General features: G+C 39.0%; 2 protein-coding genes across 7 annotated transcripts in view; one reads left to right on the forward strand and one right to left on the reverse strand.

Moving 5' to 3' along the window:
- The window catches only part of LOC134273753 (piezo-type mechanosensitive ion channel component 2-like), a 57,059-nt gene extending 50,336 nt beyond the window's left edge, over positions 1–6,723 (forward strand). The window contains exons 50-51 of the mRNA XM_062755972.1: positions 2,737–3,016; positions 3,660–6,723. Coding sequence (XP_062611956.1) covers positions 2,737–3,016; positions 3,660–3,932 — 553 coding nt within the window. The 3' untranslated portion in view covers positions 3,933–6,723. The remainder of the gene's footprint in view (positions 1–2,736; positions 3,017–3,659) is intronic.
- A 531-nt stretch (positions 6,724–7,254) lies between these two features.
- Positions 7,255–17,060, reverse strand: part of LOC134273747 (uncharacterized) — a 45,157-nt gene continuing 35,351 nt past the window's right edge. For all 6 annotated transcript variants that reach the window (XM_062755961.1, XM_062755959.1, XM_062755962.1 and 3 more), the window contains one exon: positions 7,255–16,845. In XM_062755961.1, the coding sequence (XP_062611945.1) occupies positions 9,281–16,813 (7,533 nt within the window). In that variant the 5' untranslated portion in view covers positions 16,814–16,845 and the 3' untranslated portion in view covers positions 7,255–9,280. The remainder of the gene's footprint in view (positions 16,846–17,060) is intronic.

Consider the following 17,060-nt stretch of genomic DNA (forward strand, 5'->3'; position numbering starts at 1 on the left):
GCTAAAAATAGCAACATAATACAATAAATACTAATAAAACAAACGGGACGGGACACTTTGAGAGGGTAAGAGAGGTCCTAGGGAGTTTTGGTATAAAATTACATTGCAAAAGCTCAAAATCTTCTTGAAATATCGCCCGAAAAGGATAGTTTTTCATACAGACAGAATGTATAAATTTACGACCTTGAACTTTGACCTTTTGACCTCAAAATCAATAGAGGTCTTCCTTAGGCCACAGGGAGTTGTTATGTAAAATTTCATTGCAAAAGCTCAAAGGGTTCTCGAGATATCGCGTGGAAACGAAAGTGTTTTAACAGACAGAATTTGCAAATTTTTGACCTTGACCTTTGACCTTTTGACCTCAAAATCAATAGGGTTCTTCTCTAGTCCATAGGGAGTTGCTGTGCAAAATTTCATTGCGAAAGCTCAAAGGGTTCTCGAGATATCGTGTGGAAACAAAAGCATTACAGACAGACAGAATGACAGACGGACGGACGGACAGACCCAAATTAATATCCCCCACTTGACAAAAATTGAATTGGAAGCACTTTTGGGTAGTATGAAATTTATGCCCTGTTCACACGGAGAGTTTAATTCGCAGTAAATTAATGCGAAGTAAACTAATGCGAATTAAAATAATGCGAATTAAATTGCGTTCACACGACAGCTAATTCGAAGTAAACTAATGAGAATTATTATTTTGCTTCTGCAGCCCGGCGTCAGCACGGCTATTATGACGTCATTTGCAAATCACGTCACCTTATGCAGAAGCAGATCCATTTGACATAATGGCAAAGTGTCTGTATGCACATTTTGATGATTTTCCTTAGTTTTTCACTCAAAAATAGCACAAGTACCAATAGCTGACCACCGACAAGTGGCATTTGACTAAATTTTGCCATTACGCATGCGTCAGAATTTAATTCGAATTAGCTTCGCTTAGCGTTCACACGGAGCTAATGCGCAGTGATTTAATGTGCAGTAAACTAATTCGAATTTAACTAATTCGCATTAAATTCTCCGTGTGAACACTAAGCAAAGCTAATTCGCAGTAAACTTACGTTTAATTCGAATTAAACTCTCTGTGTGAACAGGGCATAAAGTTTGCCACCACCTCCCCATTTAAACTTTTCAATATTAAACTGATTTGTGCTTTTTCCAAGGCAAGCTCAGGTGTGCAAGGTGGCCCATGGACCTCTTGTTGATCATTTATATTTTCAGTTCATTGCATATTACATGTATTATCATTATTTAAGCAATATATGATTGTATTTTTTTCACCGCATGGTATCTTAAATCACAATAGGTTTACATGTGTAAGTCAATATCATCCACAATTGTAACTTGCCAGTAAGCTGATTTTTGCACTTTAATAATGCAGTGTGTAATATTGCTGAAATCTTATGATAAGCACTAATAAAATGAGCTTTTTTGTATTTGCATGATTTTTATCAGCTCAGGCTCAGGTGAGCTTTTCTGATCACATTTTGTCCGTCATCTGTCCGCCCGTCCATCTGTCCATCTGTAAACTTTTCACATTTTTGACTTCATCTCAAGAACCAATGGGCCAATTTTAACCAAACTTGGTACAAAGCATCCTTGGGTAAAGGGGAGTTTAAATTGTTAAGATGAAGGTCCAAGTCCTCTACAAGGGGAGATAATCAAGAAAAGACAAAAATAGGGTGGGGTTTTTAAAAAATCTTCTTCTTAAGAACCACTGGGACAGGAAAGCTGAAACTTATGTGGAAACATCCTTGGGTAGTGTAGATATTAAATTGTTAAAATCATGAACCCCGGGGGTAGGGCGGGGCCACAATAGGGAATCCAAGTTTTACATAGAAATATATAGAACAAGTCTTTAAAAATCTTTTTCTCAAGAACCACTGGGCCAGGAAAGCTGAAACTTATGTTGAAGCATTCTTTGGTAGTGTAGATATTAAATTGTTAAAATCATGACCCCCGGGGATAGGGCGGGGCCACAATAGGGAATCCCAAGTTTTACATAGAAATATATAGAACCAATCTTTAAACATCTTCTTCTCAAGAACCACTGGGCCAGGAAAGCTGAAACTTTTGTGGAAGCATCCTTGGGTAGTGTAGATATTAAATTGTAAAAATCATGGCCCCCGGGGGTAGGGTGGGGCCACAATAGGGAATTCCAAGTTTTACATAGAAATGTACAAATCACGACCCTCGGGGGTAGGGCAGGGCCACAGTAGGGAATCCAAGTTTTACATAGATACATTTAGGAAAAATCTTTTAAGAATCTTCTTCTCAAAAACCACTGGGCCAGGAAAGATGAAACTTATATGGAAGCATCCTGGGGTAGTGTAGATTCTAAAGTATTAAAATCATCAAAAGGAAGGGGTAGGGGGCACGATAGCTATAGCAAGAGGGGAAATCTGGTAAAAAGCTGCATCACCCAAGTTACTTAGATGGCGATGTGGCCCAGGGGCCTCTTGTTAAATTTAAATGCTTTATTTTATTATTATTTTTTCCTGAACCAGCATGAAACAAATAGACACAATACTTGCCTTAATAAACTGAAATAAATTTTTTGATTAATGATTTTATTGAGAAATTTGATGCCTCACTTCAAATTGTGACTGGTGAGCTTTTCACCCATTGTCTAAGGATTTTAATTTTTTCCAGCTCAAATAAGCTTGAGACTCCAGAAAATTGTAATTATAACACAGCTGTATTTTTTGTTCTGACATTAACAACCTGTTCTTTCAGAATAATTGGTTTGTATGTGACCTTCATTCTGTTGATCGGTCGTATCCTGCGACTGAGCACCACCGGGCTGGCGGAGAGAATTACGTACCTGGAGCTGCCCTACGTAGACAACATGTTACAGCTCTGTCTGGACGTCTATCTGGTCCGAGAGATGCACGAGTTCAGACTCGAGGAAGATCTGTACGCCAAACTCATCTTCGTGTACCGCTCCTCTGAGACCCGAGTCAAGTACACTCGACTTCCCAAGGAACTCATCATCACAGACGCCAAGAAAAACGACTAGAGACAAGAATTATAAACTCTTAATGAATACTGGCCTTAGTGTTTAGTTACTTAACCACAATATTTGTGTTTTCTCTGGGTTGTTAATGTTGTATTAGATTTTGTATTTAGAGTGTCGACATTCGATGTCTGTATTGGTAGTCCTGGTATATTTATAACATTTTATGTATTGGTACATAAATGTGCATATTTACATGTTATTTTTATATAGATTTTTTTTTATTCTTTGTATTATTTATTTATATTTTGTAAATTACATTCTACCAGTATATTCCCGGTCCTTGTCACTTCAAAAGTTTAGGTACCTTTTTACCATGTATTTAAGTGCTTAATGTACATCATCATTGTATTTTAAGGCATGTATATAAAATATACCAGTACAAGATAAAATATGTGAAAGAAGGCATTTTACATAAATTTGTGGTCCAGAAAAATTTTCCTTCTAAAGAAGGAGTTAACCTTCAAGGTAATCAAAAGTGTTTAAGATTTCCATGTCCTGCTTATTTATTATATGATTGGTCAGACAGCAGATTTAAGCATTCTTGTATTACTTTACACAAAGCTAAGTTTAGTGAAGTTAATGTTGCTAACATTTTGTACATAAACGCCTTGTTTATACTCCCTCGTCATAGTATCATTAGCCTGTACATCTTCGTTGTAGCATCATTGGTCTGTACGTCTCCCTGGTACTGGTGATTGGGCGATTCGTTCGTCTCTATTTTTCTGGCAGCTCGTACAACATCGTGTTCCAGGAGCTGCCTAACGTGGACAACATTCTCAATCTGTGTTTGGACATTTACATGGTGAGAGAGAGCCGGGACTACCGCATGGAGGAGTACCTGTTCTCAAAGCTTATCTTCCTGTACCGGTCGCCAGAGACACTTTTTAGATGGACCAAAATTAAGTACAGCTGATAATTTTAATATAGGTTTTTTAAGTCATAGATACAAGTGCTGCCAAAATGATTTATAGCCTGAAAAGTGTTCTGTATACTGTGTGGTATGGTATGATTCATGAAACATTTTAGATTGAAAATTTTCATTTTTTCATTTTTTTTTAAAGATGTACATGAAATTGTATATAAATGCTTACAGGGTATTTAATTTCATGAACACAGTTATGTGAATATCATTTCTGGAAACAATTTAACTGAATCAAGTGCCTTTCTTGCATTATTTTCCCTGCCAGTGGATTTTTCATTTGAAAATCTTATTTAGAGAAGAATTATCTCCCTTTAATCATCTGCTTATTTAAAAAAAAGAGTTAAAATTTGGTTTCTTCATCACTCTTTTGTGCCTTTTATTGAAATATTAATTAAACTTTTTGAATTGTAAAACAATGAAGGTCAATGCTAGAATAGCAAATAAATGAGTAGAGAGGTCACATTTGGTGATAATGATAGTTTTAATGTGTATAATAATATTAGTGTTCATGATTTTATAAACATGATGATTTTTACCTTCTGTAGAGATTGAAAAAATATGCTCTGTTTTTAAAGACCTTTTAATTCAGAAAGTATAGTCTGAGGGCTTCACATAGATTCAAATTCTTATATTTTATGATTTTGCATGTCGCATAAAAAATTCTTGCTGCATGACTAGCATGTACACCTAATAAAACTTGTTATTCATTTGCAAAAAAAAGTTGGAGCAGATAAAGTAAAGTATTTTGCTTGTGTGCATGTGATGTCTGTGTGTAAAGGGGGGGGGGGGTTGTTAGTTTGACCTTTTGTGCATCATAATGGAAATGATGTAATTTGCATTGGTATCCATGTTGAATACTGTCTTTATTTAATATAGATGTGCTCTTTTGCAAGGGGAAGCCCAGCTTTGCTCTTATATTCTTATAACAGAAGAACCAAATATAATGCAGGAAATTTAAAGAATTTTAACAAAAAATGGGGTCAGGTATTAAACATTGCTTACTTCTGTCATAAGAATGATTTTGTTGTTAGGCATTATTTCCTGTTTAGTTAGACTTATGTCATATTTATCTAGTCAATAGCTGTTGCATGATTTTTTTTTGTGTGCTGTAAACAAGGGTATTTAAACTGTGAAATGTATAATCATATCACATAACTACCTCCTTTAGTCCTATGGAATTTAGACAATGGTTACTAGTACTTCATTGTAGCCATTTTCGAAATAATAAACACACACAAAAATTTGGCTGAAAAATGGAATTGCATGTAATATATTATTTTATTTCATTGAAAAATGATATCTCTAGAAAAGAAAATAAATAATAATTTGGGAAAAAAAAATCAGGATTTAAATTTCATACAGCTGAACTTCTTTTTTTTTTTGTTTTCACTTTTTTTGTGTGTGTGTGTGTGTTTTTTTTTTTTTTTTGGTTTGAGGTTCTTTGGTAATTTAATTTTGGTTAAAAATATCTTTAAGAAAAAACAATTTTATTACTAGTAACACAATGTTGAGATGGAGGAATAACTAATTTACAGTCTATATATACCTACAGGTAGTAGTTGTGTTGTTTTTATTTTTAATCCCTGTTTAAATTAATCATTCACACACTTTTTAAAAAAATATCATATTGAAGGAAAGCCTATGTATTTTAGTGTTCATATTTTTTAAACTCCCATCGAAATAACAGGATAATGATCTCTTGGGAAATGAGTGCTCAGACACTCTGTATAATCTAAAATAGCCGGCTAAGTACAACTTAAAATTAATACAATCAACACATTACTATTGAATCTTATGATTATTGGTTTCCTTTTTACAAGTATTGAATGAGAACACTGAAATTTTTTCAAATTTAAAAAAATAAAACTTATATTGCTTGTTCACAGAGATCTGAAATCCCCATGTATGAGTTTTGAAATATGTATGTATTAAGGTTCATAACCCTCTGCTCACTCATATGATTTTTTTCTTTAACTTTTATGATTTTCCAAAGCAAATGTATATGCTGAATAAAATACAAACAATTATAGCATGGCCTGCGGGGCAAAATTTGACAAAAAAGGCACTTAAACTTGACAAATTTATAAAGGAATAATAGACATTTGTGTCATTAAGAGTTATCTCTCTTATCAGAGTATCAATGAACCTTAATGTAGTAATCATTTTGAATTTTTTTTAAAGAGAAGCCTTTTGTATAATTATAGATGCAGAATATGCATTCAATTTTAAATAAATGGATTTTTAATTCTAATTTTAATGACCAGAAAACCACAAAAACCACTCATTTTACACCTGAATGATTTACCTTTACTAGGTAACTCAAATGATAACATCAGACAACAACCAAGTTTATTTTAAAAGATATAATTACTAGCAGTTCCCAAGTCTTTATGAATGAACCATTTTTTTCCCTTCGGAAAATAGTGTTAATGTATGAAAATTTATGTAAGTAGAGGGCGATTAGATTTGAGTCCCAGTCTATTTGACTGATTGGTTAACAATAATAGATTCTTATATCTTTGTTATGTAATGTAGTTTTACTCTGTAATTAAATACTAGGAATACTAAATATATCACAGTCACCACAAATGTATGGCATATTTAAGGGCCTGTATCCACGTTTTTGTGCTACCAATAGTTTTGTGTGCATTTTTAATTCCACCATAACTTTTATCCTCCTATCAGGTGTTTTGCTCATTTATTACCATTTTCCCCAAATCATGTGCAATAGTCATTTCATATTTGTCATTTTGTTTTCATTGAATAAATGCTTGCTATCAAATGTTTTTTTTTTTTTTTTAATGACATCGCATACAAATGTAACATTTTGACCAGAAATTTAGAGATACATATATTACATTCTGAAGTACCACTATATTGGTGCCTTTAAAATACTGTAAATGTATTATATTTTGCGTGTATGATACTAAGTGGAAATTGACTTTTAAACACGTAAGCGTAGATTTGAATAAGGGCAGTTCTTAAAATTCTCCACTATGTCTATCTATGTGTGCAAAACATTTAGCCTTGTATTTGAATTAGCGAAAGTTTCTTTCCGCCAAAGGTGCTAAATAGAATACACAGCCAAATGTAATACGTTTAGAGTATGCAATAAATGGGTTATACGAAGGTTATTGATTGAATATCGGAAATTATTCCTGCTCCGTTCTTTGTGCAGTTGTGGACCTTGATCTCACAAGCTCACTCCGCTTTACCATGCACAGACCTTGGGGCAGCCGTATTTGCTGATTTTTACTCGACAATTCCTAAGAATAAGAACCCTAGCTGTTCTTGTCTTTAGAAATAAAAACAATTATCTATGTTTTCAATTCTATTTATTTCATAATATTTCAAAGAAGAAAAAATGCTCTAAAATGGTTCAATAACTAAAACGTTGGTTATATAGTCTACATTACATGCAATTATAATGGAGGTTTAATCCCATTATGAAGCTTCACTCAAAATTCTTGTTACATTGCTTGGATTTTGTTCTAAAGTTTTGTAACATGATTTCTTCAGCTAGCAACTATGGCTAATAACTTTGAACGTGATTATATGAATGAATCAAAAATGAACGGAAAAAAAACAACCAAGAAAGGAGTGAAAAAATGAATAGGGACAAACTTGGATAAAAATTTTGTTTTAATAATAAGTTCATAAAATGCAAGGTGCATGAATACATTCATACACTATAGATAATAAGAGTATGAATACATTCGTACACATCTATAAATAGCACCAGGAATCAGTGGCTAAACGTACAGAACTACAGGAAATCTGACACCGAGACCCGCAGTGAGAGAGAATAACTAACGAAGGAGACCATTAATTAACCAAATTAAGATTAGAAGTCAACACATTTCAGGTGACATTGAAATCTGCTTGTCACCCCTGGTTTAAAGTTGAACATAACAATTGATTTGTGTGCATTAATGACAAGGTATAACTAAATCATGTCAGTCATCTCTCTCAACGAGTTTCCGTATCAGAATATCTTAGTTTTTGTACAAAAAAATAGTTATACTAAAACTCAAGTCTAGATACAAATTTAAAAATGAAAAACACAAAATTATAGTATTATCAAGCAGACATGAAAATGAGCATGGGCCAAACATCTCCATTAAAAATTTTCAACAACAGTTTATAAATTAAAGAAAAATATATATCCTTTGAACAAATTTATATAACATTCTGTTCATTGAAAAAAATTTCCCATAAGGCACAATATTTAATATGCATAGTTATTGTATAACATTTAGAAAAAAAATGGAGTTGTTCCCCTTGAACCACATTATTGGAAGAAAATTCATGGAAGACTTCTGTCCAATAAAAAAATTGAAAAAAATCTAACAATGTGTCGCAGAAAAGCTTTTCATTTTCATTAAATCTTGACAGCTAGCATACTGATGAATTGGTAGTTTGTAAAGAACTGGCTCGCAACACACTTCAAAGAAATCAACAGTCGTCAACAAGTCTCTTTGTAATTGGTATATATGTAAATGACATCATTTGTTTATTTTAAACAATCAGTACATTGTATGTGCATAGATAGTACTATTGATACATAAATTAAGCAAAACAAAAAATAATCACATGATTAATATTCCAAATCCTGTGATTTTACCACAATGGAATGTATTAATTAAAAGTGGATATATGCAAAATATACTGCTGTCTGCAGGAAAAAAAATAATACATCATAAAATATTCATACAAATACCAAATTTTAACAATATATACAAATATTCTAGTGGAAAATTGTGATAAATTGGTTCCATTCTATTGCTAGGATTTCCTGAAAGGCTTGATCAGGCCTTGAAAATTGAACAAAGAGGATTGCACTGTTCTTATACATGTATTAACTATACATACATGGGTTTTGTTACATTATTTTAAAAGCACTTGGACCAAAGTTTAAAAATACTATGACAATCGTTTTTCACGGACTTCATTTGAACACAAGGTGAAAGACTTGACTGAACTTGGTATACCTAATTCACTACCACACACATAATGCATAAAAATAAATTAACTTCCTGAACAAAAATATATCCCTCCAAACAAATACTCACAAGTACCTGACGATGATAAACTACTTGACTAAATTGCTATACATTGATTATTGCATAAATAAGTGTCTTTGTAGTGCATAATACAATGTCATAATATTTAAAAGTTCTTATGATATTGAAATGACCATCAAACTAGAATCTCCTGATTAAAAGCACTCCAAAATGAGTATGATAAAATTGCACAATCGTAAAGCACCTCTTAACATTAAGGCAAGTTTGTATTCTTAATAAACACAGAGAACTTGTATAACATTTAGACACACAATGTTAATACTTGGACCCAATCAGATGCTGTCGTTCATGATTCAACATCAGTTCTTTGTTATCGAATTCACGCTCGCAGTACGGACAGACATACACTTTGGTTCTGGATTTGGGGGCCTCAGTGGATGATGGTTCTTCTGTGGACTCAGATTTCTTGGCCTCTTTTCGTGTCGTCTTGACGATGGGAACTTCGGGGGCCTGAGGGAACTTTTCGCCCTGTTTGGCCAGCATCGCGTGGACAGCGTCGGGGTCGAGCTTGGTGCTGGGGAAGTGGAGCTGGATATGCTCCACCATGCTTTGTTCCTGCTGGTCACTAAAGTCACAGTACGGACAGCTATGCTTCCCATGCTTGTGATGCTGCTTAGAGTGTTCCCATAGCATCTGCTGGCTTCCTGAACTGTAAGGGCACCTGCTGCACTTCCAGTCCTGTGGCTTTTCTTCTTCACTTTCCATCTCGCTATCGTTAGGGCTGTCTTCTGCATTGAAGTAGAGCTGAGGTTCAACTTCAGGGCTGGAGACATTCATCTGAGAATTACTCTTGTCCAGCTCTTGTCTGCTGCTCATCTTGTGGAGCTTTATATGCTGAGCCAGCAGATTCCAGCGGTCAATGCTGTAGGAACATTGATTACAAGTGTAGCGGGCATTTATTTTGTGAAGGTTTTTGTGATAGGCAAAGCTGTTTTTGTTGTTGCAGGAAAAAGGACATAATTTGCAGCTGTAAATTTTCTTTCCACTGAACTGGCGATCAGACATTCTCTGTAGAGCTTTCTCATCCACTGGGCTGGTGCCTTCTTTTAGCTGCTCCATGGTAAGGTTCTCCGGAGACATCACGGCTTTTGAATCGTTTTCGAGAGCATAGTTACGGTTGAGGAAAACAATGTCCTCTGGAGAGGAATTGTAGTTGGGCATCTTGCTGTGGACCTTACGGTGCTGATACAGGAGGTTAAGGCGGTCAGCACTCCAGTTACAGAAATCACAGATGTACTTCTTATTCAGACCATGCATGTGGATGTGGCACTTGAAGCTCCTGAGTGCATTACATTTGTAGGGACATTGGGTACAGGTGTAGCGGATCTTATCTTCGCTGCCCACGGTTCCCGACAGATTCATTGACATTTGCTGCTGTAGAGTCGTGGGATCCATCTCAGACAGACTGTCGTCAGAATCCTGCCCTTCCATCTCTGTGTCAGAAGTCTTCTTGTCCTCCAGGCCTTCAAACTCAGCCTGTTCTAGAGCTGCCATCTCCTCATCAAAGTCTCTCTCTTCTGACATGGCATCAGCCTCCTCAGGGTTCTCATTATTCTCATCTGAGAAATCTTTGATGTTATCTTCACCATTGGTTGAAGTAGACTCTGGTGTCTGAATGCTGCTCAAGGCTTTCAGGCCCTCCTCATCATAGGGATCCAAGACGATGTCATGGTATTTAGTACACTTAGCGTCAGTGATGGCCTGATTCTCATGGAACTTCATGTGCTGCTGTCTCAGGAAGTTTCTGGTGGCGCTGTAGTCACAGTACTGACACTTGAATTTACTCTTGACTGTGTGCTGTCTGCGGTGCTTGCTGATGTTGTTCTTACAGAAGGAGAAGTAGGGACATCTAGAACATCTGTACCTCAGTCTGCCCGTGCTGTTCTTCAGGTTATTCAGAACGGTCTTCAGGGTCTGTGGTGTCAGTTTGTTTTCAGCAGACGTCACTTCCCTCTGAAGGTCCTTGGGCATCAGGTCGATTTTACTGAGGAACTTGTCCTGGCTCGTGGGTGTCTGGTTAGCTGCCTTGATTTCTTCCTCCTCATTCTGGCTCAGGTCTGGTTCGTACGGTTCTCTGTGAACAGCCAGGTGTTTCAGGAGAAGGTTCTGTGAGTCCACACTGAACTCGCAGTAATTACACTTGAACTCTCTGTCCAGATTATGAAGAGTCAGATGGTACTGGAGCATCTCTACGGTCCGGCATTTGTATGGACAGTTGGTGCAGGTCGGTAAGATCAGGTTGGAGGTTTTCTGCGTCTGGTTGCTCCAGATGACTGAGTTGTTGTTCTCCTCTACTGAGTTGCTGGATTCTGGTACAAATGGAATCTTGCTTGGTGACCGCTCAATGAAAATTGGGTTTTGTGGATGGAGGCATTCATAATGGATTTCTAGCTGTCTAAGGTTGTCCACTCCAAAGTCACACTTCTCACATGACAGTCTCTTGCTGCTGCTGTGAAGCTTGACGTGACTTACTGTGTTATTGGGGTTGCCATTGACAAAAATGCACTTTGGACACTTGTAACTTTTTCTTCCGTTGATGGTGCAGACCTGGATGGGTACGCCATACCATGTCGTTTCTTCCTTGATGATCAGGACTGGGTTTTGTCCCTTGGCTGCCATTGTATGATAAACTCTGATCTCATTCATGGAGAAGTTGTAAGCTTCATCACTGATGTCTGGGATGTCATTGGATAACCCAGTAAAGGAACCGTCCAAACTACTGTTCATGCTCTCTGAGTTCATGTCAGGAGTGAAAGGCCCTTTGGAATGCATGTCGTCGGGGTAGACCTTGCTCCCTGATCCTGACGTCAGGTTGATCTTCTCTTCTGGCGTCCCCCTCCACAGATCCCCGTGAGTTCCCTTCATGTGCTGGTACAGCAGGTTAAGGCGGTCAATGCTGTAGTCACAGAACCTACAGGTGTGTCTACAGTTACTGCCGTGTCGCTCGATGTGGCGGAGGTAGGTCACTGCGTTAGGAGCGGTGAACGAACACTTGGTACACTGGAATGATCTCCCTCTCTTGTTAGGGCTGGTCGATTTCTTGGCCTTGGCAAGCAGGGCTTGCGCAACCAGAGTAGAGGATTGTGATATTGGAATGCCAGACTTGTTGTTGTTAGCATCTTGTGAGAACTTGGAGAAGGTGCTGGTGCTTGGTGATGCAGATGTTGACGGAGAACTGTACACAGGATTAGGTTTCTTCTCTCCGAGTGAAAATGGGAGTTTGGGTTCAATGGGGCGATATCTGGACTGATTCAAGGCACTTTTGAGGATGGATTGCTGGTAATGCTGCTGCTCCAACTTCTGTTGCTCTAGAAGTTTTTGTTGCTCTAACTCTTGTTTCTGAAGCTCTTGTTTCTGCTGCAAGCGTTTCTGTCGTTCAAGGTAAGGATCACTCATCCTGGTGGGCAGAGCCATGCTGGGTGTCTCCCCCATCTCCTGCATGCGTAGCTCCATCGGATGATGAGTACTGGCGTGATGGTAGAGTTTGGTCAGGTTAAGGAATCTGGCTGGGCACCACTCACAAGGGAATGGCATCAAAGAACTGGGAACCTCTGGTGGTTCACACAGGGTGGCACCCGTCGCTCTCTTGGACTCGCTCGAGATGGATGTCAAGCTTGAGCTGGAGAGATCCAGAGCTCCACTCTCCCTGGCTTTGATACTGGAACCTGAACTGTTTAGTTCACTTGGACTTTGTCTGGAGTCCTCATCCATCATACTGTTGTATTCGTCAGCATCCTCATTCATGTTACGGAGGTACTCATATTCCTCAGTGTCCATATTATCAAAGTCATTATTCTCTAGAATTTCAGCAAATTCTCCACATTCATTTGGATCAAATTCAGGATGTAGTCTCATGTGCTGAACCAGGAGTCCTTTACTGAAGACGTTATAGTCACAGTAATAACATTTCAGGGCGTCCTCTCCTCGGGGCTGGTGCATAGCCTCATGCATAGTGAGTCCAGATCTCTTGAAGCAGGTGTAAGGACACTTAGGACAGCGGAACTGTTGGACAGGTTTTCTGCGATGTTTCTGCAATGTCCTGTTAGACACCTGCTCGGCAGATGGGTCCGGTGAAGTGTTGTTTCCTTCAGTAGAGGTAGCTTTGCCTGCATGGGTCTTTTTATGCTGGAGCAAGGAAATCAAATCGGTTCCCTGGAAGTCGCACTGCTTACAGTTGTATTTACCCAGAGAAGTATCTTCTTTTTTCATCTCACCATGGGTCTTCATATGGATTTCAAATGAATATTTCTTGAAGGTGGAGTAAGGACACTTGTTACATTTGTATAAGGTTCTGTCTTCTGAGTCGTGGTCCTCTGGGTAGATGTCCCTCTGGGGAATCTGGTACTGGAATTTGCCAGGGGAGGTCTGCTGAGAGGAAGGCTTGGCTTGCATGGTCTGGTCATAATGCCCATAGGTTCTGATATGTTTCTTCAAGTCACACTTCCAGCGGGAGCTGTATCCACAAACAACACAACTGAATGGTTTGTTTTCAGAGTGGAGTACAGCATGACGCCTCAGTTCTGCAGGACTCTGAGCAATAAATGGACACTCAAAGCAGTGGTAGACTCCCTGGTTAATGATGCTCTTGAAAACTGGTGGCTGGTTACTGGACAGACTCATCATCTTTTCATAATCATCATAACCAGCTTTGTTCATTTCAGCCATGGACATGATTGCACTGTTGTTGGTTGCAAGAGCTTCTGCCACAGATGACAGTGCATAGCGACTTTCTAAATTCTTCTGCATGAATTCTGATTGTGAGCCTGGGCCTTGTCTTTGGAAGGAACCCTGAGGCATGACGGTCACATTAGGTGGCGCCGAGTGCTTCTTCAGCTTATTAGTGTCAATGACATCCCTTATGGTGCCTCCCCCACACCGCTTCAGATGTTTAACCACATCCCATTTCCACTTGCTCTTGTAGCTACATCTAGGGCAGTGGTACGGCTTTTCATCAGAGTGGTTCTTCATATGTTGAGTAATCTCAGACGGCCATCTTGCTCTGTACTCGCAAATCTGGCACTTGTATGGCAGAAGTACATCAGAGTTTTTGTCCTTGTCATTTGGTCGAGTCTTAGAGGGGATGCTGGCTGGCTTTCCGTTGTCCATTCTCTTCTTGACTGCATTAATGACAGCCATCTGGGTCTGAGGGTTGATGGAACAGGTGCCAAACATTTCATTTGGATCATTTCCCATCTCATCTTCTGGAGGAATGAGGTTCTCCATGTCTCGTAGAGCAGAAGTTCCAGAAATTTTCAGGCTTTCCTGGGAGTCCTCACTCTCGGATTCCATGCCTCTGGAGTCGTCATGTCTGTCGTAACTAAGAGCACCTGCTGTGATGTACTCCTGGCGATCTGCCTGAGACTGGTCCATCAGGTTAGGCATATCAGTGTCTGACAGGCGCCTCTTCTTCCTGGAAGGTTCCTCGTAGGACAAGCTATCTATGCTTCTTTTCTGGAATGTGTCGGTGTCTATGAGAGCTGCTGCAATGCTTGTCATAGGATACATGGACGACCGCTCACCAGGGAATCCCGTTACTGGGGAGAGCACGGGAGGGGATTTCATCATGGAATTCTGGTCAGGTTTGGTGGTCAATGGAGCCGGGGAGCTGCCTTGTTCTCTACGCTTGTAAGGATTGGTTAGAGAGTTGTGGCTCTTCTCAAAGTGCTTGACTAGATCCCACTTCCACTTGTAGGTGGAGCCACAGACCATACAAACAAAAGGTCGCTCCTCGGAGTGGGAGACGGCGTGCTTCTGAAGCTCGGCTGGCCATTTAGCGACAAAGTGACACATGCTGCATTTCAGATACTTAGGTTCATTCGGCCCGGAAGTGGATGCTTCAGATACGGCAATGGAACCAATGGAATTCAGTGGCATTTTCAGGAGGTGATATGTCTGCTGCAGTCCATGGGGAATCTTCTGTATAGCTTCCTTGTGTTCGTGGATTTTCTCGGAATGGTTTTCTCCAAAATGTTTGTTCAAATCTTCTACATTATTGAAATGTTCTTGACATTCTGCACACTTAAAAGCTCGTTTGTTCAAATGTAAAGTCATATGAGAGCTATAGTCTACCAAAGTTTTAGCTACAAAGGAGCATCTATTGCACTGAAGTATAGGACTCTCTTCTTTCTTGTTTCCACTGAGATCAAGACTAGATGTTTGTTCAGACCACCCATGTTCAGATTTAATGGCAGGAGACGAGTGTGATGCCTTTAGGTAAGGACTGAAATCGCTCTCCCTCTTGACAGAGAAGTCAATGGGTTGTTCACGACTAGATTCCATCATGGATCTCGGGTAGAGCGCCTCGGGTTTGCTGGGTGAGGGGTCACCTCCAGCTACCGACATACTGTCTGTGATGAAGGGACCGATGAATCGCGGCATCACGACAGACGACACGCTGCTGTTCTCCATCAGATCGGCTCCTGGCTGGTACCGCTCTACCATACTGACCGGGGTCTCTGACCTTGACCTCTCACTTCTCTGACTTTGAGATGAAGGTGACAGACGGTCACCCCCTTTTGAGGTAGGGAATCTGTATGTATATTGCATGTGATTAAGGCTGTTGAGTTTGGCGAGCCCTGGGGGTGGAACACTAGAATCAGGAATGTCACCAAAATGTTTCTCTTTCCAGTGTTTGTTCAGTGATTTCCTCCACTTGTACACATTTCCACACTTTGAACACGCATATTTTATCCCGGTGTCATCCTGAACTTCAAAGTATTTCCCAGGATCCACTTCCTGTCTGGTTTTGCGTTTTTTCTTCTCCACGACGGGTGTGCCGTCGGTTACGGGCGCTGACTCATGGGACTCGATCTGAGGTAAGTTGTCTTCTTCTTCCTCCTCATCCTCATCATCGTCATCATCATCTACGACGTTTCTAACGAAGTTAGGACCGTGCTCGTCCATCTTCATCAGTTCACTGAAACTCCCACTCCTGTCCTTGCTCTCATTAAAACTACCGTCCAGATCATAGGGACTGAGTAAACTGCTATTGTCTTTCCCGGTGAAGTGGAGTTTTCGGTGCCGAGGTAACTTTTGTTTATATTTTGTGGCGTATTCACAAATGTCACACTCGTATATGATGATGTCGGGTTGATGTTCATCCTTCTGATGATGTAGGAAAGTTTTGGCACTCGTGGAACTGAACTCACACTGGTTACAAACATAAGTGCGATTCTGAATGTTTCCGCTGCGGGTCGGTGTTTTATTTGACGCGTGGTCATCCTCTGCGATCACCAGTTTCCCTTCCTCATCTTGTTCCTCATGTTCACTTCCAAAGTTACTGACACGTTCAGCTTCTGTGGAATCCATCTCTAGTTTCTCTAATTTTTCACTAACAGTGTCACCTTTATTTTCATCAACAGATAAATTTTCTTTGTTCATAGAATACGAGTTCTCGTCTAACTTAGACTCGGAGATGTCACTGTTCACGGGAGAAAGTGACTCTTCTGTGTCCTGGAATGTACTTATATCAGGGCTAATTTTATTGTCATCAGATTTTGGTTTGTCGTCACTGTCATGAGATGCACTTGATCGGGTCGCTATTTTTTTCCCAAGTGAGACGTGACTGTTATAATTAATGCCGCTAGAACTTCTCCGTCGCTTACTTATAGAGTTAAGTATATCAGGATCATTTTCCTGAGAATGTGCGTACTTTTGGTGATTTAGAAAGTCTTTGGGATCGGTGCAGGTGAACTTGCACTGTTTGCAGATTCGGTTTCTCCCACGAGTTTTTAGTTTTCTATCATCAGGGGCGACCTTTCCTCCAGATTTGCGTCCCTTGTCCAACATGATTCAAGAGGCCCTGATGATATTGTGTAATCCTGAAAATAGAAATGACAATTTTGAAGGACCTTAAATACTTATCTCTTTTGAATCATTCAAATCACTATTGTAGTTTCAAGTATTCATTAACCAAAGTGGAATTGCTGCTTAAAACAACTCTAAAAAAAATAATATGGTTGTAATTGCAGTTTTCTACTTAATTTCAACTCACTCTAAAAATGTTAATAGTTAATCTTTAATAACATAATATTCT

Source organism: Saccostrea cucullata, unplaced genomic scaffold (genome assembly GCF_032062105.1).
Source record: "Saccostrea cucullata isolate Sc308-1 unplaced genomic scaffold, CSIRO_AGI_Scuc_v1 ctg134, whole genome shotgun sequence".
Lineage (NCBI taxonomy): Eukaryota > Metazoa > Mollusca > Bivalvia > Ostreida > Ostreidae > Saccostrea > Saccostrea cuccullata.